The 20213-nt window shown below is 41.0% G+C and overlaps 1 protein-coding gene across 7 annotated transcripts; it reads right to left on the minus strand.

Annotated features, from left to right (window-relative positions):
• Nucleotides 1-695: 695 nt before the first annotated feature.
• LOC112807195 (uncharacterized) lies at nucleotides 696-19877 on the minus strand. 7 transcript variants are annotated; one of them, XM_073886709.1, is made up of 6 exons: nucleotides 19782-19808; nucleotides 15860-15951; nucleotides 13576-13617; nucleotides 13251-13406; nucleotides 12648-12740; nucleotides 696-5020 (listed from the first exon to the last, which is right to left on the minus strand). In XM_073886709.1, the coding sequence occupies exons 5-6, from the start codon at nucleotides 12682-12684 to the stop codon at nucleotides 3627-3629; spliced, it is 1431 nt and encodes a 476-aa protein (XP_073742810.1). In that variant the 5' UTR covers nucleotides 12685-12740; nucleotides 13251-13406; nucleotides 13576-13617; nucleotides 15860-15951; nucleotides 19782-19808; the 3' UTR covers nucleotides 696-3626. The 7 variants fall into 7 exon arrangements, with proteins under 7 accessions (XP_073742810.1, XP_073742809.1, XP_073742808.1 ...); XM_073886708.1 differs by having other exon boundaries at nucleotides 13230-13406; XM_073886707.1 differs by having other exon boundaries at nucleotides 13280-13406; nucleotides 19782-19807.
• Nucleotides 19878-20213: the final 336 nt, after the last annotated feature.

The following is a 20213-nucleotide window of genomic DNA, read 5'->3' on the forward strand; positions in this document are numbered from 1 at the left end:
CAGTGGGGAGTCTGCTTCTCCTTCTCCCTCTGCCTGCCACCCAACCTCCTGGGCTTGTGCTCTCTCTCTCTTTCAGACTCTTTCTCTCACATAAATAGATAAAATCTTAAAAAAAAAAAAAAAAAACATTTCTTTTAACCTCCACAACATAACCACTTTACTGGTATCTCCAGTATTTGCTCCCTGGCTTATGCCTCAAGATGCATCTTGTGCATCAACTACAAAGCTGGTTGATCATACTCGTTAGCTTATCAGTGTATTCAAAGCAAAATTTTTTTTTGCTTTTGAATACTGCTTGAGTCCTCCTCCTTAATTTTGATCTTATCTGCCATACGATAATGTAGAGCAATCTTAATTAGGTGACTTAACTGTAAGGGACTCATAATTTTTCAAATTCTATTGTACATAATTTACCAGTTTGATCAAATGGATGTTCATTAAGAAATAATATAATAGAAGGGTGCCTGGGTGGCTTAGTTGGTTAAGTGTCCAACTCTGGGTTTCGGCTCAGGTCATGACCTCAGGGTCGTAGGATCAAGCTCCGCATTTGGCTCTGTGCTCAGCAGGGTCTGCTGGAGATACTCCTTGCCAGAGAATATTAAGAGTGTCCACTCCTACATTATGTATGGACATACACAGAATACACACATATATAAAAGAGAGTTATGAATTTTATTATACTACGAAGGCTATGGTCTGATTTCACAAAGCCTGTATTATGTTCTCCTGATATTACATGTCCTTGACATTACCTCAAACGCCCCATGTTATTATGGGCTCATATGAAATTTAAACAAATTCTTATTGGTGAACATTTGTTATTTCCAGTTTAAAAACTGTGTGACATTAATGATGTGGTTTTCATCTTTTCATTGTTTGAATCTCATAATCATGTATTTCTGTAGTATGATTTCCAGATCACAGTTGCATGTTACACATTCCATTATATACTGCTTTTCAAAAGATATGTATTGTCACCAAGAAAGAAAAACATGTAACTGTCATTTCTGCACCAGTAATATATCTGATGAAACCACCAAATTCCAAATTTTTCTATTATTTATTTCATGGAGATGAGGGAAGAATATGGGAAGCTGACAAGCTAAATGTCCTTCAAATTTGGCATAGCTTCTACCAGAGAAATTTGATTTAAAAAAAAAAAAGTGCTACAATTAGAAGGCAATCATATAAAAGATTACACAGAAATGCAGAAATTTAAAAATCAATGAACTCAAAATTAAGAAAATTTTTATCATTACTAACTCTGACACTTCTAATGTTACTTTGAACCCTTGCCTTAACGTTGTTGAGAAAATTCAATTAAGCTATGTGCAGTGGCGTTATCATAGAGTTAAAATTGTCTGCAATGTGAGAAAAATCACAAAATAGAGTTGATTTTCTACTGTATAAACCAATGGAACATGAAATCAAGACCGAAAAAATAACCCAACCACAGAATAGAGGCTGAGGGTTTACCAAGAGCCAACTGCAATAGGATACTACCAAAATAATGCTGTGGAATGCAGTACTGGGTATTTCTGTGTTTCAATTCCTATTTGTTTCTCTGAATTATTTAATTTTTTGTATTGTTATGTTTCTGAATTTTTTTTGCTGGATTCCTTTTCCAGATACAATTTTTAAATATTGCACATTTTCTTTGATTAAAATATTTTATCACAACTTTCTCCCATTTTAAGAACTATGTCTCAGTATGGACCTTCTTGGGCTGATTTTTGGGGTGCTCTCTGTGCCTCCTGGATCTATGTTTCCTTCCCCACAAAAAGGAAGTTTTCAGCAATTATTTCTTCCAATAAATTTTTTTGTCACTCTTCTTCTTCTGGGATCCCTTTAATACAAATGTTATTATGCTTGATGGAGTCAGAGTTCCCTAAGACTATCCTCAATTTGCATAATTTTTTTCCTCTTATTTGCTCAGGTTGATTACTCTCCCATTACTCTGCCTTCCAGGTCATTAATTCATGCCTCTGTCATCTAGCTTATTTATTCCATCAAGTGTTTTATTGTGTTCTTCATCTCCTATTGGTTCTCTTTAATCTCTGTGCTAAGGTTCTCACTGATGTCCTCCACTCTTCTCAAGTCCAGTGAGTATCTTCATGACCATTACTTTAAATTCTCTATCTGGCATATTACTTGCATCTGTTTTGCTTAGGTCTCTTGCTGTGGTTTCGTCCTGTTCTTTCATTTGGAAATACTCCCTCCCCACCCATTTTGTCTCTATCTCTGTGTATTATTAAAGTCAGCTAGGTCTCTTGGCTCTTGAAGGTAATGGCCTCACAAAGGGGTCTGTACTGCCCTGCAGTGCATTGTCGCCTGTTCCTCGGGAACTGTCGCTTCAGCGAGTGTCTCCTAAGCGTGCTGCCTGTGCCTGCTGTGGCGTCCTGGCCTCTTTTTCCTTTAGTCATCTGCGGAGGCTCTCTGCCTGTTGTGGGCAGTGTTTGGTCCTCAGCTAAGTGGGGCACATCCTAATGTGTGTTGGTCTGCATGCTGCCACCGCCACCTCTGGATGTGCTATCCCATGAAACACGCAGGTCAGGAAACGAGGTGTTCGTGGGGTTTGCTCTGATCTCCCGGGGGAGGGGACGTGCAGTGCCGAGGCTGAAGCAAGTGTGATGGGGAAAGGCGGATCCCTGGACCACAGGGGTGCGGGGCTTCGTGTAAGCAAGTTAGGTAAGGAGTGTTGGCGCCGCACTGGTTCCGGCAGGTGGCCATGGGTTTATGCTGGGGGGCTGTGGGGGGAAATGGTGCCTACCAGCTCCTTTGTTCCTGGAGGGGTCCCTGCCTCTCCAGGCCATGCTCTGAGTAAGACATTCTCTCTCCCGTCCGCCCCTGGCATTTTTCAAACTGCTGATTCCTGGCTGTACCTCCACTGGTTGGTTGTCATGCTCTCCCAGAGCCCAGCCCACAGACATTGAAAATCCAAGCTTTAAGTCCCACTGGTTGTAAGAACTCATGAAATTTGGCCCCTCTCACTTTCAAAGCCAAATGTTATGGGGATTTGTCTTCCCCATGTGGTCTCCCCCCGTGATAATCTGTTTTTTGCCTTCTCCACACCACCAGCTCTGTCCCCACCACAGATGGCCACAGTCTGTTTCACTCTCAAACTGCATCTTTGCCCTTCCTACCTTCTTTGATATTGCCTCTTCTCTACCTTTAGTTGATGAGCTTGTTATGCCAGTCTTCAGGCCGATTTCTGGGTTACTTATGCTGATGTGATTGTTGTCTAGCTGTATCTAAGGGAGGAGGAAAGCTTAGGGTCCCCCTACTCTGCCATCTTCCCTAATTCTCTCTCTTCCTTTTGACTCACTTAGCAAGTACTAAGTGCACATACAGAGTGCTACTCAATATTGATTGTATAAATTCAGCATAAAATAAACTCCCTGCCCTCACAAAGCTTATATTTCAGGGGACATCGATTTTAATATCCACCATTAGAGTTTGATAAGTGCCTAAAGAAAGATTATTTCAACAGCCTGTTTCTTGAGTGAAAACTATAACTGCTAAGGTTCTAACTAAAGTCCTCATTGCACCATTTGTGTGATCTTGGGATCACTGGGATGTAGTCAGCTATGGCAGAAACATTGTTACTGAAACAAATGGTTTCCCTCCTATGAGACTGGATGAAATTTATCACCAGCATGGATTCTGTGATGAATTTTAACATATGAACTTGAACTGAACTGCTTACCACATATCTTACACTTATAAGGTTTCTCCCCTGTGTGAACTCTCTGATGAGATTTTAGATGTCCAGACTGACTGAAGACCTTACCACACATATTACATTTGTATGGTTTCTCTCCAGTGTGGACTCTCTGATGAACTTTAAGATTTGAGGTCCTAGTGAAGTGCTTACCACATGCCCTACAGGTGTATGGGTTCTCTCCCATATGGACACTCTGGTGCACATCAAGATCCAAGCTTGTCTTGTAGCCCTTCCCACACTCCTCACATTTGTATGGTTTTTCTCTGGTGTGGACTTTCTGATGAGCTTGCAGGCATGATTTCTGACCAAATCCCTTCCCACACTCTTCACATTTGAATGGTTTTTCTCCACTGTGGACTCGCTGATGTGTCAAAAGAGGTGAGACCCATCTGAAGCTCTTCCCACATTCCTTGCAATTATAGGGTTTCTCCTCTGTGTGGAACCTCCGGTGGTAATAAAGATGTGTCCTAGAAAAGAAGCTCTTTCCACATTCCTCACATTTATGTGGTTTCTGTCCCATGTGAACTTTCTTATGGATACGAAGACGTGAACGCCAAGTATAGGACTTCCCACACTCCTCACATTTGTACGGTTTTTCTCCTGTGTGGACTACACAATGACTATTAAGTGCCGATCTACGACGAAAGCTCTTACCACAGATATCACACTTGAACGGCTTCTCCCCAGTGTGGACTCTCTGATGGTCCTGAAGATGGCAAGCATTAATGAAGGCCTTCCCACATCCCTTACACTTATAAAGTTTCTCTCCCGAGTGTAACCTGCAATGATTACTAAGTTCTGATCTACGACTGAAGCCTTTCCCACATTCTTCACATTTGAATGGCTTCCCTATAGTGTGGACTTTCTGATGAGTTTGCAGATGTGAGCTCTGACTGAATTCCTTACCACATTCATCACATCTATACCGTTTCTCTCCCAGGTGAACTCTCTGATGAATACGAAGTGCTGAGCTATAAAAGAAGCATTTCCCACACTCATGACACGTATGAGACTTCTCTCCTGAGTTTAACTGCTGAAGATCACAGTTGGAGGTATGACTGAAGAATTTTTTACACCCATTTCCCTGGTAAGTTCTCTGGCCTGTCTGAGTTATAGACAGTCCTGCCCCAACCTGGCCAGGTAAATCACGTTGTTTGTAGAATTGAGAACTTTTTATCATGGAGTCTTGACACCGGGTTAAGTCATTAGCAATGTGTTGCCAGATTTGCCAGCAGGAAAGTTCTTCATGTGGTTCTGCTTTAGGAATAGTCTCCATCTCATGTTGGACTTTTTCTCCTAAAACGACAGAGAATGCAGATGTGGACAAATGAAGGCTTTGTTCAATGTCTTCATAGCTATATGTTAGGAAAGAGCATGGGACTTTATTTTTTTTTTAAGATTTTATTTATTTATTTGACAGAGAGAGACAGTGAGAGAGGGAACACAAGCAGGGGGAGTGGGAAAGGGAGAAGCAGGCTTCCCGCGGAGCAGGGAGCCCGATGTGGGGCTCGATCCCAGGACCCTGGGATCATGACCCAAGCCGAAGGCAGAAGCTTAACGAATGAGCCACCCAGGCACCCCAAGAGCATAGGACTTTAATGAATCCAGGGAATATTCCCTACATCCTTCTAGTGTATATCATGGTCTCTGGTTTAAATGCCTACACAAACCAAGAGGTAGTCTAGTAGGCTCCTATCCACTAAGCAAGCATCAATGAAACAAATTGAGAATCACTCCAAGCCTCCTATGTGATATACAAGTTAGAAATCAAAGACTTAATAACAAAAGTAATAATGATATAGGTTAATTTTGCTGTTTGTACTGAATTTCATAAATCAGTGTAAACTCTTATTTTTTAAAAAAATAAGCTCCACACCCAGCATGGAGCCCAATACAGGGCCTGAACTCACAACCCTGAGATCAAGACCTGGGCTGAGATCGAGTCAGACACAACTGACTAAGCCTCACAAATGCCCCAAGAAACTCTTCAATAGTAAATTATGCAGGAAATAAATTATATACACAATGAAGGCCTTTGTCCTCAACATCTGAGAGATAGTTCTAAGCCCCTGGCATGTCAGGCCTCAAAGGAATGTCGTAGGGTCTTCAGTCACATTCGATAGTTTAACAGTATGATTTAGGGACAAGGCTGACCACACCAGAAAGACCAAGAATATGATTTTAGGTGGGGCTTTCAATCACCTGGTGGTGTGGACCAAGAGGCTGAGAATAACCATATGAAACCATTCAGTCTACACTGGTCATATGACAGAGCTCCAATAATTACTCTGGACACAGGATCAGAGTTTCCCTAACTGGTAATATCCTGTGTATAACCGTACACCTTCATTTTGGAAAGTAACACAATAACACATCCCTGACTCCACGGAGAGAAAACATGGCAACTCTGCATCTGGTACTTCCCTAAACTCCTTCTCATATGCTTTTTCTCTTGCTTGACTGTAAGGTGTATCCTTCCCTGTAATAAACACTAACTGTGAGTATAATAGCATTCAGTTAATTCTGCCAGTCCTTTTAGAAAATGATTCAATCTGAAGGCAATTTTGGAAACTCTCAAACCCGTAGTTGGTGTTAAGTGCCAGGAGGTCTGTGTAAACTGTCCCTCTAAACTTTATAGTTGCTTAAACAATTTGCAATCCTATATATCAAGCACCTAGAACTGATTATAGCTATATATTCTAAGTATTCCTGCAAATTCTACATAATGTGTATAGTTCATCTTATTTTCCTGTGTTAATACACACAGTTAATACACCTTAAAAAGGGAGAGCAAACTGTAGTTTTGCTGTGAAGTCAGACTACCCACAAGGAGGGTGGTGTTCCTGATCAAATAATTGAAAATGGCAAGAACCACTAGGGGTGAAAAGACTACACAAAGGTTTATGCACTGGTTTCTTCTGAGGCTTCTGGACTGTCTCATTCAAAACAGAGTGAGGAAAATCTTTGAATGTAGATAAATTAGCCTTTCACATCAGTTTTTCTGATTGAAAACTGCAGCCTTTTAGTCAGCTGTAAAATAAATTTAACATCATGGAATAAGCATTTAGGAAAAAGGGACAGAAACTATCAGAGCATCGTTACTCACAGGAGTGGGGTGACTGCATGAATTCTCTTATAAAGTCATACATATAAATCTACATATGCATGAAATATTTTTTTTGGATACACTGAAAGATGCATTTCTCAGTAGGGCTTGTGTTCTAAAAAGTCTGAAAACCTAGTTCAGGAACTCAGTAGGTCTTTCATTAAACAAATTGTTCATATGAAAGGTAAGCCCTAAGGGTGAAAACTTGGAAAAATATTAATAGGTGAGTGTGTACCTCTTGGTAGATACTACTTTATGGTTATATTTAATAAACTATCCCTTTATAATAGTTTTCTTTGGGGTACCTGGGTGGCTCAGTCAGTTAAGCATCTGCCTTTGGCTCACGTCATGATCCCAGGGTCCTGGGATCAAGTCCTGCATTGGGTTCCATGCTCAGCAGGGGAGTCTGTTTCTCCCTCTTCCTCTGCCCCTCTGCCTGCTTTTGCACACATGTTCTCTCTCTCAAATAAATAAATAAAAATCTTAAAAAATAATAATAATAGTAGGGGACTTTAACACCTCACTTACATCAATGGACAGATCATCTAAACAGAAAATCAACAAGGAAACAATGGCTTTGAATGATTCACTGGAACAGATGGATTTAACAGACATATTAAGAACATTCCATCCTAAAAAAATAAAACAGACATTCAGAATACAAAATGTATAATTAAAAAAAAAAAAAGAACATTCTGTCCTAAAACAGCCAAATACACATTCTTTTCAAGCGTACATGGTACATTCTCCAGAACAGATCACGTATTAGGCCACAAAACAAGCATCAGCAAGTTCAAAAAGATCAAAGTCATACCATGCATCTTTTCTGACCACAATGATATGAAACCAGAAGTCAACCACAAGAAAAAATCTGGAAAGACTACAAATACATGCAAGTTAAATAACATGCTAGTACACAATAAATGGGTCAACCAAGTAATAAAAGAAGTAATAAAAAGTACATGGAAATAAATGAAAACACAACAGTCCAAAACCTTTGGGATGCAGAAAAAGCGGTTGTTTTTTTTTTTTAAGATTTATTTATTTGAGAGAGAGTGAGAGCACAAGCAGTGGGGAGGGGCAGAGGGAGATGGAGAAGCAGACTCCCTGTGGAGCCCCATGTGGGATTCAATCCCGGGACCCTGGGATCACCACCTGAGCCAAAGGCAGACGCTTATCCGACTGAGCCACCCATGCGCCCAGAAAAAGCAGTTCTAAGAGGGAAGTTTATAGCACTACAGGCTGACCTCAAGAAGTAAGAAAAATCTCAAACAACCTTAACTTTACACCTTAAGGAGCTAGAAAAGGAACAACAAACAAAACCTAAAAACAGCAGATGGAAGGAAATAATAAATATTAGAGCAGAAATAAATGATATAGAAACAATAGAATAGATTAATGAAATCAGGAACGGATTCTTTGAAAAAAAATCAATAAAATTGATAAACCTCTAGCTAGACTTATCAAGAGAGAAAGAGAAAGGACTCAAATATAATCACAAATGATTATATTTATATATATTTATATATATATTTATTATACTTATTTATATATTATATATATTTATATATATATTTATATTTATATATCTCACAAATGAGAGAAGAGAAGTAACCAATCACAGAAATACAAATAATTACAAGAGAATATTATGAAAAACTATATGCCAACAAATTGGACAATTTAGAAGGGATAAATCCCTAGAAACATATAACTTACCAAAACTGAAATAGGAAGAAACAGAACATTCGAACAGACCAATTATCAGCAAAAAAACTGAATCAGTAATCTAAGAAGTCCCAACAAACAAGAGTCCAGCACCAGACGGCTTCACAGGCAAATTCTGCCAAACCAAACTATCCCAAAAAATAGAAAAGTTAGGAAAACTTCCAAATTCCTTCTATGAGGACAGTATTACCCTGACACCAAAACCAGATAAAGACACCACACACACACACAAAAAGGAGACAGAGAGAGAGAGAGAGAACTACAGGCCAATATCTTTGATGAACAGATGCAAAAATCCACGACAAAATACTAGCAAACTGAATCCAACAATATATTAAATAAATCATTCACCACAATCAAGTGGAATTTATTCGTGGGTTGCCAAGGTCATTCAATATTTGCAAATCAATCAATGTGGTACATCACATCAATAAGAGAAAGGATAAGAACCATATCATCATTTGAATAGATGTGGAAAAAACATTTGACAAAGTACCACATCCACTCATGGTAAAAACCCACCACAAAGTAGGTTTAAAGGGAACACAAAGGCCATATACGAAAAACCCACAGGTAACGTCATCCTCAAAGGGAAAAAACTGAGACCTTTTTCTCAGCAGTCAGAAATAAGACAGGAATGTCCCCTCCTACCTCTGTTATTTAACATAGTACTGGAAGTCCCAGCCTCAGCAAGTAATGAAAAGAAATAAAAGGCATCCAAATTGGTAAGGAAGAAGTAAAACTTTTGCTATTTGCAGATGATATGATACTATAAATAGAAAACCTGAATGACTCCACCGAAAAACTGCTAGAATAAATTAATTCAGTAAAGTCACAGGATACAGAATCAATGTACAGAAATCTGTTGCATTTCTACACACCAATAATGAAGCAGCAGAATTAGAAATTAAGGACTCAATCCCATTTATAAATGCACCAAAAATAATGATACATCTAGGAATAAAGCTAACCAAAGAGGTGAAAAGATCTGTACATTGATAAAAGAAACTGAAGATGACATAAAGAAATGGAAAGACATTCCATGCTCACAGATTGGAAGAACAAATACTGTTAAAATGTCTATACTGCCCAAAGCAATCTACACATTTAATGCAATCCCTATCAAAATACCTGTCAGAATGGCTAAAATTAAAAACACAAGAAACAAATGTTGGTGAGGATGTGGAGAAAAAGGAACCCTAGTGCACTGTTGGTGGGAATGCAGACTGATGTAGCCACTGTGGAAAACAGCATGGAAGTTCCTGGAAATGTTAAAAATAGAACTACCCTACAATCCAGCAATTGCACTATTGGGTATTTACCCAAAGAATATGAAAGCACTAATTCAAAGGGATACATGCATCCCTATGTTTATAGCAGCATTATTTACAATAGCCAAATTATGGAAGCAGTGCAAGTGTCCATCGATTGATGAACAGATGAAAAAGGTGTGGGGTGTGTAGGTATGTACTGTGTGTGTGTGTGTGTGTGTGTGTGTGTGTAATGGAATATTATTCTGCCATCAAAAAGAATGAAATCTTTCCATTTGCAATGACATGAATGGATCTAGAGAGTATAATGCTAAGTAAAGTAAGTCAGAGAAAGACAAATACCATATGATTTCACTCACACAGGGAATTCAAGAAAGAAGACAAACGAGCGCCTGGGTGGATCAGTCGTTAGGCGTCTGCCTCCACTCAGGTCATGATCCCAGGGTCCTGGGATTGAGTCCCTTGTAGGGCTCCCTGCTCCGCGGGAAGCCTGCTTTTCCCTCTTCCACTCCCCCTCCCCCTGCTTGTGTTCCTGCTCTTGCTATCTCTCTCTCTCTGTCAAATAAATAAATAAAATCTTAAAAAAAAAAAAAGAAGACAAATGAGCAAAGGGGGGAAAAAAGAAAAAGAGACAAACCAAGAAACTAGAGAACTTATGGTGACCAGAGGGGAGGGGGGATGGGTGAAATGGGTGATGGGGATTAAGGAGGGCACTTGTGATGAGCACCAGGTGTTATATGGAGATGTTGAATAACTATATTGTACACCTAAAACTAATATAACACTGTATGTTAAATAACTGGAATTAAAATTAAAACTTAAAAAAAAAAAGTTTTTCTTCCCAGAAATGACTATGCCCCCTACAAAAGGAAAGCCTACAGGGAAAGCATGTTCCCTCGTGTGGTCACAACCACAGCACTTGGAGGTTTCCTTGGGATCTGGGTCAAGTGCTCACACAGAAACACACAATCACACTTAAAGTCATCTAAATAAGTAAAAATTGGATAGGCAGCCATTTGAAGACAAGTAATAATTCCTCAGTATCTTCAGTTCACTCTGGTTTATGGTCACTTATTAGCTTTTGCCATGAGTTATGGAGTGACTGGTGAAAAGGAAGCCTATGCCCTGGTTTCTTACAAGGCTTCTGTCCTGTTTCTTTGAAAATAGGGTGGAAAAACTTTGGATATAGATAAACTGGTCTTTTGCACCAGATTTTTAAGTTGCAAACTAAAGACCTTTAGTGAGCTGTGGAATAAATTTAAAAGCCTGTAATAAGCACTCAGAAAAACAAACTACCCTGCATCACCAGTGGCAAGAAATACAGTTAAATTCTCCTATCCATTCATTCATTCACAAAGTCAATAAATATTTACAGGTATCTGCCACGTCCCTCCACTAGTCTAGGGGGGATGGGTAACACCAATAATCAAAACAATTAAAATTCTCCTCCTGCAGATTATACCCACTGAGGAGAGAGAAGTAAGAAGTAAACAAAAACGTATGAGACACAACAGAAAGCAAGAGGAGTAAAGACAGCATTGTATTTTACATAGAATGGTCAGAAGGCCTGTGTCATGGTATTAAAACCCAGCAGAGACCTGAACAAAGAAGAGAAGAACCAGTAGGATTTTTGGTGAAAGACTATTTCAGGCTGAGTGAAGAAGTAAAGGACCCCGAGGGAGAAGCTTCTGTAACAGACTTAATAATGGTTCCTGAAAGATGTCCATGTCCAATCCCCAGAACCTGTGAACATGTTATGTTATGTTAATTGGGTTGCAGATGCAAAGGAAGGTGCTTATCAGCTGATCAGGAAAATAGGAAGATCATTCTGGATTATCTGGGAGGGAGCAATGTCATCAGAAGGGTCCTGAAAGGTAGGAGACAGAAAGGAATGCAGCCTTGTAGACACCTTGATATTATCCCCATAAGATGTGTCAGAGTTCATACCTGAAGAACAAAAATACAATAAAAGTTTATTGTTTAGTCTGCTATATGCATAGTAATTTGATAAGGTGGCAATAGGCAATGTACAGTATCCTTGGAAGGCCTGAGTAATAGCAGGGAGGACAACATGGTGGAAAAATGGGAGCGAGAGTGGTGCCTGGCTGGCTCATCTGGACAGCATGAGACTCTTGATCTCAAGGTTGTAAGTTCAAGCCCCACGTTGGGTGTAGAGATGACTTAAAAATAAAAAAACCTTGAAAAAAAATAAAAAGGGAGCAAGGAAGAGAGGACAGATGACGTATTCAAAGGAGAGGGCCTGGGGATGCAGCGCAGACTCCAGGGGACTCCAAGAGCCACTTGAAGTGGTTTTAACTTTAAGGCGGGGGAAAAAAAGAAGCCGTCATGGATTTTTTTTTTTTTTTTTAGATTTTTTTTATTTATTTTTGAAAGAGGGGGAGCATGAATGGCCGGGGGGGGGGGGGGGGGGAAGGGAGAGGGAGAGGGAGAGGGAGAAGCAGCCTCCCCGCGGAGCAGGGAGCCCGAAGCAGGACTTGATCCCAGGACCCTGAGATCATGATCTGAGCCAAAGGCACACTCTTAATGGACTGAGCCACCCAGGCGCCCAGACATAATGGATTTTGACCAGAGGAATGGCAATCTCAATTACATTGCCTAAGGATCACTTTGACTGCTCTGTGGAAAACGGGTGTAGGACAGGAAGGGTGGAAGCAGGACAACCCGTACAGAAGCTGCTGTAATAATCCAGGAAAGAAGTTCGGCAATTTAGAACAAGGTGATGGAAATAAGCATGAAGCAATGTATGTCACACAGTCGGGAGAGTTGCCTCCAAGACTCAGGGTTACTTGGTTCTTACCTGAATTGCCTTTTCTTTGGGTTGCTAACTTCACCATCCAAAACTTTTCTTCTCTTACCAAGTGGACCACATCTCGTTTAAATGGCTGATGCCCTGGGAGCACACACAGTCATATGTTTAAAGTCAACACACTCTAGGGAAAATTCACTGGAAAATGCGGTTCCTACTACATGTTCTTCAAGCAATCAGAAGCAATGTTTTTCAAACATTTGTTTTCATGCCCATTTGAAGAAATATCATTTGCCAAGTCTCCTACACATATGCAGAATGAGTTAGGAAGTACTTACTCTTCTTTGATTTTTTGGAAGAGTGTGAGAAGGACTGCTATCATCTAATTTATTTATTTCATTAAAAGTTGATAACAGGACTCATTGTACTGGTTTTATAACTCATGATAGGGTCAGAAATACATGAGGCAGAGCTGTATACCGTCCATTTACATCTCTTCAACAAAACAAAGATTGGTCTGTTGTTAAAAAAAGAAATAATGCTCCTGCGAGTCCCACATATATTAGGAAAATCAGATCCCCAAACTCAGAGAACCAGTTCAAGGGCCCCAAAGCCTTGAAAACCCAAGGATACGAAGCCACTCCTGGAACTAACATTCAGTAATAGAGGGCTGATGTCCTCACCCACAGAGACCAGGTTCCCGAAGTTCTCCAGCATCACGTCTCGGTATAGCTTCCTCTGGGCGGGGTCCAGCAGCCCCAGCTCCTCCTCTGTGAAGACCACCGCCACGTCCTTGAATGTCACGGCCTCCTACAACACCGAGCACATGTTGTCTCAATCTTACAACCAACCTTCACTGAGAGGGACAGCGCTAAGAGATATATCTTCCTATCTGTCACTTTTACTCAACAGAATGGCTAACATTTCTGACCCCTGGTTTCCTGTGTGAACCTGAGTAGGTTTCTTATATTTTACATACCTAAGCAGAAGATGAAATCAGGAACCCCCTTATACAGCAGCTCTAAGGAGTAAATGCAGAGACAGAACTAAGTGCCTGGCAAATCCAGCAAGCCTGGATGTTTTATTTTTATTTATTTATTTTTAAAAGATTTTATTTTTATTTATTTGACACAGAGAGAGAGAGCACAAGCAGGGGGAGTGGCAGGCAGAGGGAGAAGCAGGCTCCCAACTGAGCAAGGAGCCTGATGCGGGGCTCAATCCCAGGACCCTAGGATCATGACCTGAGCCAAAGGCAGTTGCTTAACCAACTGAGCCACCCAGGCACCCCAGGCCTGGATGTTTTAAACTAAGGTTATACCTCAGTTTATAACTGGAAGCAACCAAGATGTCCCTTAGGTGGTAAATGGATAAACTGTACATCCAGACCAGAGTATAATTTAAGGAGTAAAAAAGAAAAAGAGCTATCAAGCCATGAAAAGACATGGAGTTACCTTAAATTCATATGACTAAGTTAAAGAAGTCAACCCGAAAGGTTACATACTGTATGAATCCAACCATATGACATTCTGGAAAAGGTAAAACTATGGAGACTACAAACTATGGAGTCTGAGAAAAGATCAGTAGTTGGCAAGGGTTAGGGGAAGGGAAGGATAAATAGGTGGAACACAGAGGACTTTTAGGGCAGTGAAACTATGTAGGATACTCTAACGGTGGGGCCACATCATTACAAATTTGTCCAAACCAACAGGAAGAACAACATCAAGAGTGAATCCTAAAGTAATCTATGGACTCTGGGTCATAATGATGTGCTGATAGAGGTTCATCGATTGTAACAACCGTACTACTCTGGTGGCGGATGTTGATGATGGGAGAGTCTGTGGGTGTGTGGGGGCAGGGTGGGAAATCTCTGTACTTTCTGGATTTTACTGTGAATGTTAAACTGCCCTGAGAAATAAAGTCTATGTATATACACATATACACAAACCTAAGGTTATACATTACTTTGAAAAAACTAATACACGACAGAATGAAAGCAGACCAGTAAGTGACATGCAGGGGATGACTCAGACATAAGACAGACTCTAGCTCTTCCTGTGTGAAAATCTCCAACGAGATTCGCATAAAGCAGCAGTTAGCCTATCACGCTGTGGTGTATTTGAATACCCTATCTACAAAACTCTAACATGGCATGTATCAAATGTACTTTTTCATTATTGAGCTCCTAATACATTGAGGAGAAAAAATAGGGAGCTTATTCAGAGAAGTGATTTTTTGCAGAAAAAAATTGCAGGTAGGAAAACGATCACTGCAGTGTTGCTTCAAACAATCAAACTCCTAAGCCACCTTAATGTGTAGGAGCAGCAGGCAGTTAAAAATTAAAAATCATATCAATTTAGGGGCACCTGGGTGGCTCAGTTGGTTAAGCGACTGCCTTCAGCTCAGGTCATGATCCCAGGGTCCTGGGATCGAGCCCCGCGTCAGGCTCCCTGCTCGGCAGGAAGCCTGCTTCTCCCTCTGACCCTCCCCCTGCTTGTGTTTCCTCTCTCGCTGTCTCTCCCTCTCTGTCAAATAAATAAATAAATAAAATCTTAAAAAAAAATCATATCAATTTAATAGAAATATGATATAACCACAAATAACGAATGTTCTGTTAAACCAAGAAGCACAAGTCAATATTAGACGTATATCATGAATAGTAATAAATCTATGAATATACATAAAAAGAGTATGAGAAAATAAAAATAGTTAATGTGTCGGTGGTGAAGCAAGCAGAACTGGTCATTCCTAGTAATTGGTCCACATTTATTATTTTTAATATATGTATATTTGAGTTTTTTTATTATGTTCAATTAGCCAACATATAATATATCATTAGTTTTTGATGCAGTGTTCAACGGATTCATTAGGTGCATATAACACCCAGTGCTCATCACCACACACGTTTATTTATGAAACAAAATGAATAATGATAAAATAAATGCTAAAAGCAAATACAGAGTAAACAGGTTATTTAGCCTGGTGTTCTCAAGTCACCCCAAGAAATGAAAAAATATGTAACTTTTTTTTGAGAGCGAAGAGAGAGAGCTGTAGGGAGGGGCAGAGAGGGAAAGAGAGAATCCCAAGGAGGCTCCTGGCTGAGCACAGAGTCAAGGCAGGGCTCGATCTCAGGACCCTGAGACCATGACCTGAGCCAAAATCAAGAGTCGGACGCTCAACCAACTGAGCCAGCCAGGCGCCCCAACACGTAACATTCTGAGTAGTGAAATGGAATTCTAACAGCAAGAAAGGCAAGCCATATGCACCTTGAACGTGGTCATTTTTTTCTTCCTGCTTCTGGAGAGGTAGATTCCTGGAATACAGAGTCCTGGCAAGGCAGACCTGTGCCTGGTCGTATCTGGAAAGGCAGAAAAGGACATGAAAGGGTGCCCAGGGATGATGCTCGCCTACATGAATGCTTACTGTGAATTAGCCAAGAAGCCCCTTCCTTGGGGTGGCTGTTGCTGTCCACAGCACGAAGAGCAGATCATGGCTACTCCATTCCTACACAACACACACACTGGTTGTTATGTGTTGCCTTGTACTATCTTGCCTTGCTCCCAAGGCAGCAGTTCAGATTCTGATATGATGGAAACTGACACAACGTAATGCATCAAGCAAGAATCATCTCTGCGGCAACAATATCTGGGTTCAAATCCTACCTCAGCTTCTCACTAATTGTAACATCTTGGACGAATTAATAACATCTCTTTTCCTCAACTTTGTCATCTGTACAACTGGGACAATAACATTTCCAACTCATGGAACTGTTGAGAGCTGGACAACACTTGGAATACACTCAGGGTTTCTTACTTTTGCAGCTCTAGTAAAAAAAAAGATGACACTCTGAAATATGAAATTGCTCTTATGTATGTGATTTCTACCGAAAGACATTGTAGGATACCTGACTGAAGCTCTGACGTTGACTGTCCTGTTGCATGAAGGTCACTCGTAACCTCTGAAAAATCATTTAACTCTGCCTCATTGTCTTCCCTAATATTGTGTTACCTTAGTGATAATTTTTAAATTGTTGTGGACAACTGTTTACCCAAACAACAACAACAACAACGGTTTCTAGTACCTATTAAGAAAACACAAGATTCTGGGGGGTGGGGTGGGTGGGGACAGTATGATGAAGCCAATCTGGAAAACAGTTTTATGCAGTTTGTCAAAAAGTTAAACCAAAAGCTACCAGTCAGCCTAGCAATTCTACTCCTCGGTATCTACCCAAGAGAAATGAAAACCTATCTCCAAACAAAAACATGTACATATGTATTTATAAAACTGGAAACTAAGATATCCACCCATGGGTGAATGGACAAAGTGTGGTGTGTCCACACTGAAATATTAATAGGCAATAAAAAGGAATAAAATTATGATGTATACAACATGGATGAACCTTGAAAATATCACAAGTGAAAGAAGCCAGTCACAAAAGACCACATCTTGTATGATCCCATTTAAATAAAGGGTTCACAATATAGAGACAGAAAAGAAGTTAGTGGTTGTCTGGGGTTGTTGAGAACAGGCATTAACTATAAATGGTAACAAGGGGTCTTACTGGAGGAATGAAAATGTTCTAAAATTGAATTATGGTGAGAGCTGCACCCCTCGATATTACAAAAATCACTGAACTGTACACATGCAAAGGGAAAAATCTGATATAAAATCAAGATCAACTAAGTTGTTTTTAAGAATTGTCTGAGAAGCAACAACTCATTTAAGTTAACAAACCTGAACTCAGAGTCCATATAAAATTTATATTTGACTGAATCAAAAAAAAAAAAGTGGGACGAAAAGGGATGGTGATCTTCACAGCAGAAAGCCCACTAATAAAACATGTCTCCCCACTGGAAACTTTAATTACAAAAAGAAATATAGTAACTTCAGTGGTAAAATGGCAGACATCCCCTTCACCAAGTGAACAAAATTGACATCACCAATATAAAACCCAAAATACGTCCTTCAGCTCCTGTTATGTTGATTGAAAAGGCCACGTCACCACTTCTGTGGAATCCCCGACAATGCATAATCTGAATCAAACTGCGAAATCTATCACATAAAATTCAAAAGATGGGCTTTCTCTGATACGACTTGCCTACACATCATGAACAAAAACATCACGAACAAAATAATGAAGGATGAGGAATCATTCTGGATTAAAGGAAACAAGAGAAAACATGACAGCAAAACGCAGCCCACAAAATTGGCTTTAATCAGGAGAAAACAGTTATAAGGATTTTAAATGAAAAACAGAACACATTTAAGTATGGACTGAGGGTCAGAGAATAGCACATTAACAATGTAATTTTCTGATTTTGATCTAGATACTGTGATTATAGAAGAGCCTATCCCGATTCCTAGAAAAACACTGTTTAAAAGAAAAACACAGGCCTAAAATGACATCACTTAGGCCAAGTCACCAAACTCAGGCTTAATGACTAACCCAATTGCAGTTTCAACCTCCCCCAGAAACACAGTGTTAACCAGGAATTCACTCAGGAATTTTCTGATAAGCACCTATGAAGTTAATCTGACACACAGGCCTTCTCCATCCCTTCTAGATGAGGTAATCTGCATAAGATCCGCTGCTCTTCCCTCCAAGGGAAAGTGGCCTTGCTTGAAACAATCTTTTCTTTCCTCTTGCTAATAACTTCCTTGCCCCACCCTCCTTCCTACAAAAACCTTGCATTTTGTACAACTCCTGGGAGCTGCCTTCTACTTGCTTTATGGGATGCTGCCCAGTGTATGAATCATTTAATAAAGCCAATTAAGTCTTCAAATTTAGTCAGCTGAATTTTTGTTAACAATACAAATACTTAGGGACAAAGAGGTATCATCTACAGCATAATCTCAAATTCTTCGGGGGGGAAAAAGATGCGTGAAGCAAAAAAGGCAAGGGCAGTTGATAGCTAGAAGCAGCTAGGCCTTGGTGTTTTCAACTCATCATAAATAATTTCAAGAATATCAGCAATTTTCAGACATAACTACTTAGTGTCAATGGTGCAACAAGAAAGGAAGTCTTTTTTGAGACAAAGACCAAGGACAGAAAGGAAGCTCTGAAATACCACAATTATGTCTTTGTCCCTGAGAAATGAGGAGATATTCTGCCCCCGCCCCGCCCCTCCTCCTTTCCAGCCAGAAATGGTTTGGGAGTGTTAACCTTAAAAGTAAAACTGCCAGTTATGTTACTGGAATAGCAAAAAAATCGCAATCCAGGACAAGCAAGATACAGCAAAAACAGGCAAGTCCACAGAACGAAGGAGAGGAACACTCTTTTACAGGGTAAAGGGAGAACGGGAATGCTGTCATAAAGAAAAAGTCCATTGGAGCAAACTGGGGCTTGGAAGTATAGTGGCTTTTCATTGGCTGAGTTTTGACAATCTCTCATTGGCTGGGCTGACGCGGGGCGGGGGGGGGGGGGCGGAAGCCATTCTTCCCCCCTCTGGGATAGTAACCAAGAGCTAAAATAGTATCAGGTGATCTCTTCCAATTGGGTCTGCAACTGACAAGAGTTATGGTAGGGTATGAGGGCTTTCCCCTGCCAGCCTCGGACTCCATTCTAAAGGAGGTTTCTCTTTATTAATTTTACACAGGACTAACTCCTCAGAAGGGGTTCGGGACTATCGAGCTTCCTATAGGGATCAAAAAGAAGTGCCAGGACTCACTGCAGCCACGATATTCGTGGCTGTCCGGTTACTATGCACAAAATTAAAGAGTCTAATACCAAGAGACCACCATTCACCACGCGGCAGGAACTGTCCTTAAGACTTTTATTTATACCATCTCCTTGGATTCTCAAACCACTGGATTACAGGAAGGTAGGAATGTCATCCCAATTTTACAAAACAAAAACAAAAACAAAAACAAAAACACCCCAACCCCCCCACCCCCCGGAGACAGAGAAATTTAAGTGGCCCAATGAATGTTCAACCGCGCGACAAGGGCAGAGCGAGGGAAAGGCGGGCGGCCTGGGGAGGCAGGACTGCAGGCGGAGAGTCCGGGAGACCCTCCGCCAGGCCATACGCTGCTCAACCGCCTCAAACGCCAAGAGGGTCCCCGGAGGGGAACGCCACTCCAGCCCTCAAGCCACCTTTCTCGCGCGCAGCTCTCCCCCCCAAAATAAATGGGCAGTGGTACTAGCACCCAGGGAAGTTCAGGAGGGTCCCGAAACCAGAACCCACTTACCACAGCGACCGAAGAGCCTGCGGCAGAGCCCACAACGGAGCCCGGAGCAACCTGGCCACCTGAGCGGAAATGCCTGAGGCCGCCCCGCCCCAAACTCCGCTGGGGATCGACTACCCAGAATTCCTCTCTCCCGGCTGCTTTGCGGAAGTACCCGGGTCTCTACCGAACTGGCGGACTACATTTCCCAGAAGTCCACGGAACACCGGCCCCATTCCCACCCTCCCCGGCCGGAAGTGCTTGCGACTCCTGGGAGATGCGGCTCTGTAGTTCCCCCACTGGTCGTGGGGGCCGAGTTCGTGTAGTCCAGTTCTTGGGCGATAACGTGCGTTCCCATACTGGGGCTAGAGTTCACCTCTCCCGGAATCCGGCATCAGAAAAAATTCTGTTATTTAAGCTATTAGTTTTGTCTCTACAATAATAGCAAACCTAGCT

The sequence above is a fragment of the Callorhinus ursinus genome, unplaced genomic scaffold (genome assembly GCF_003265705.2).
Source record: "Callorhinus ursinus isolate GAN/ISIS: 27379988/994484 unplaced genomic scaffold, GSC_fseal_2.0 scaffold71, whole genome shotgun sequence".
NCBI lineage: Eukaryota > Metazoa > Chordata > Mammalia > Carnivora > Otariidae > Callorhinus > Callorhinus ursinus.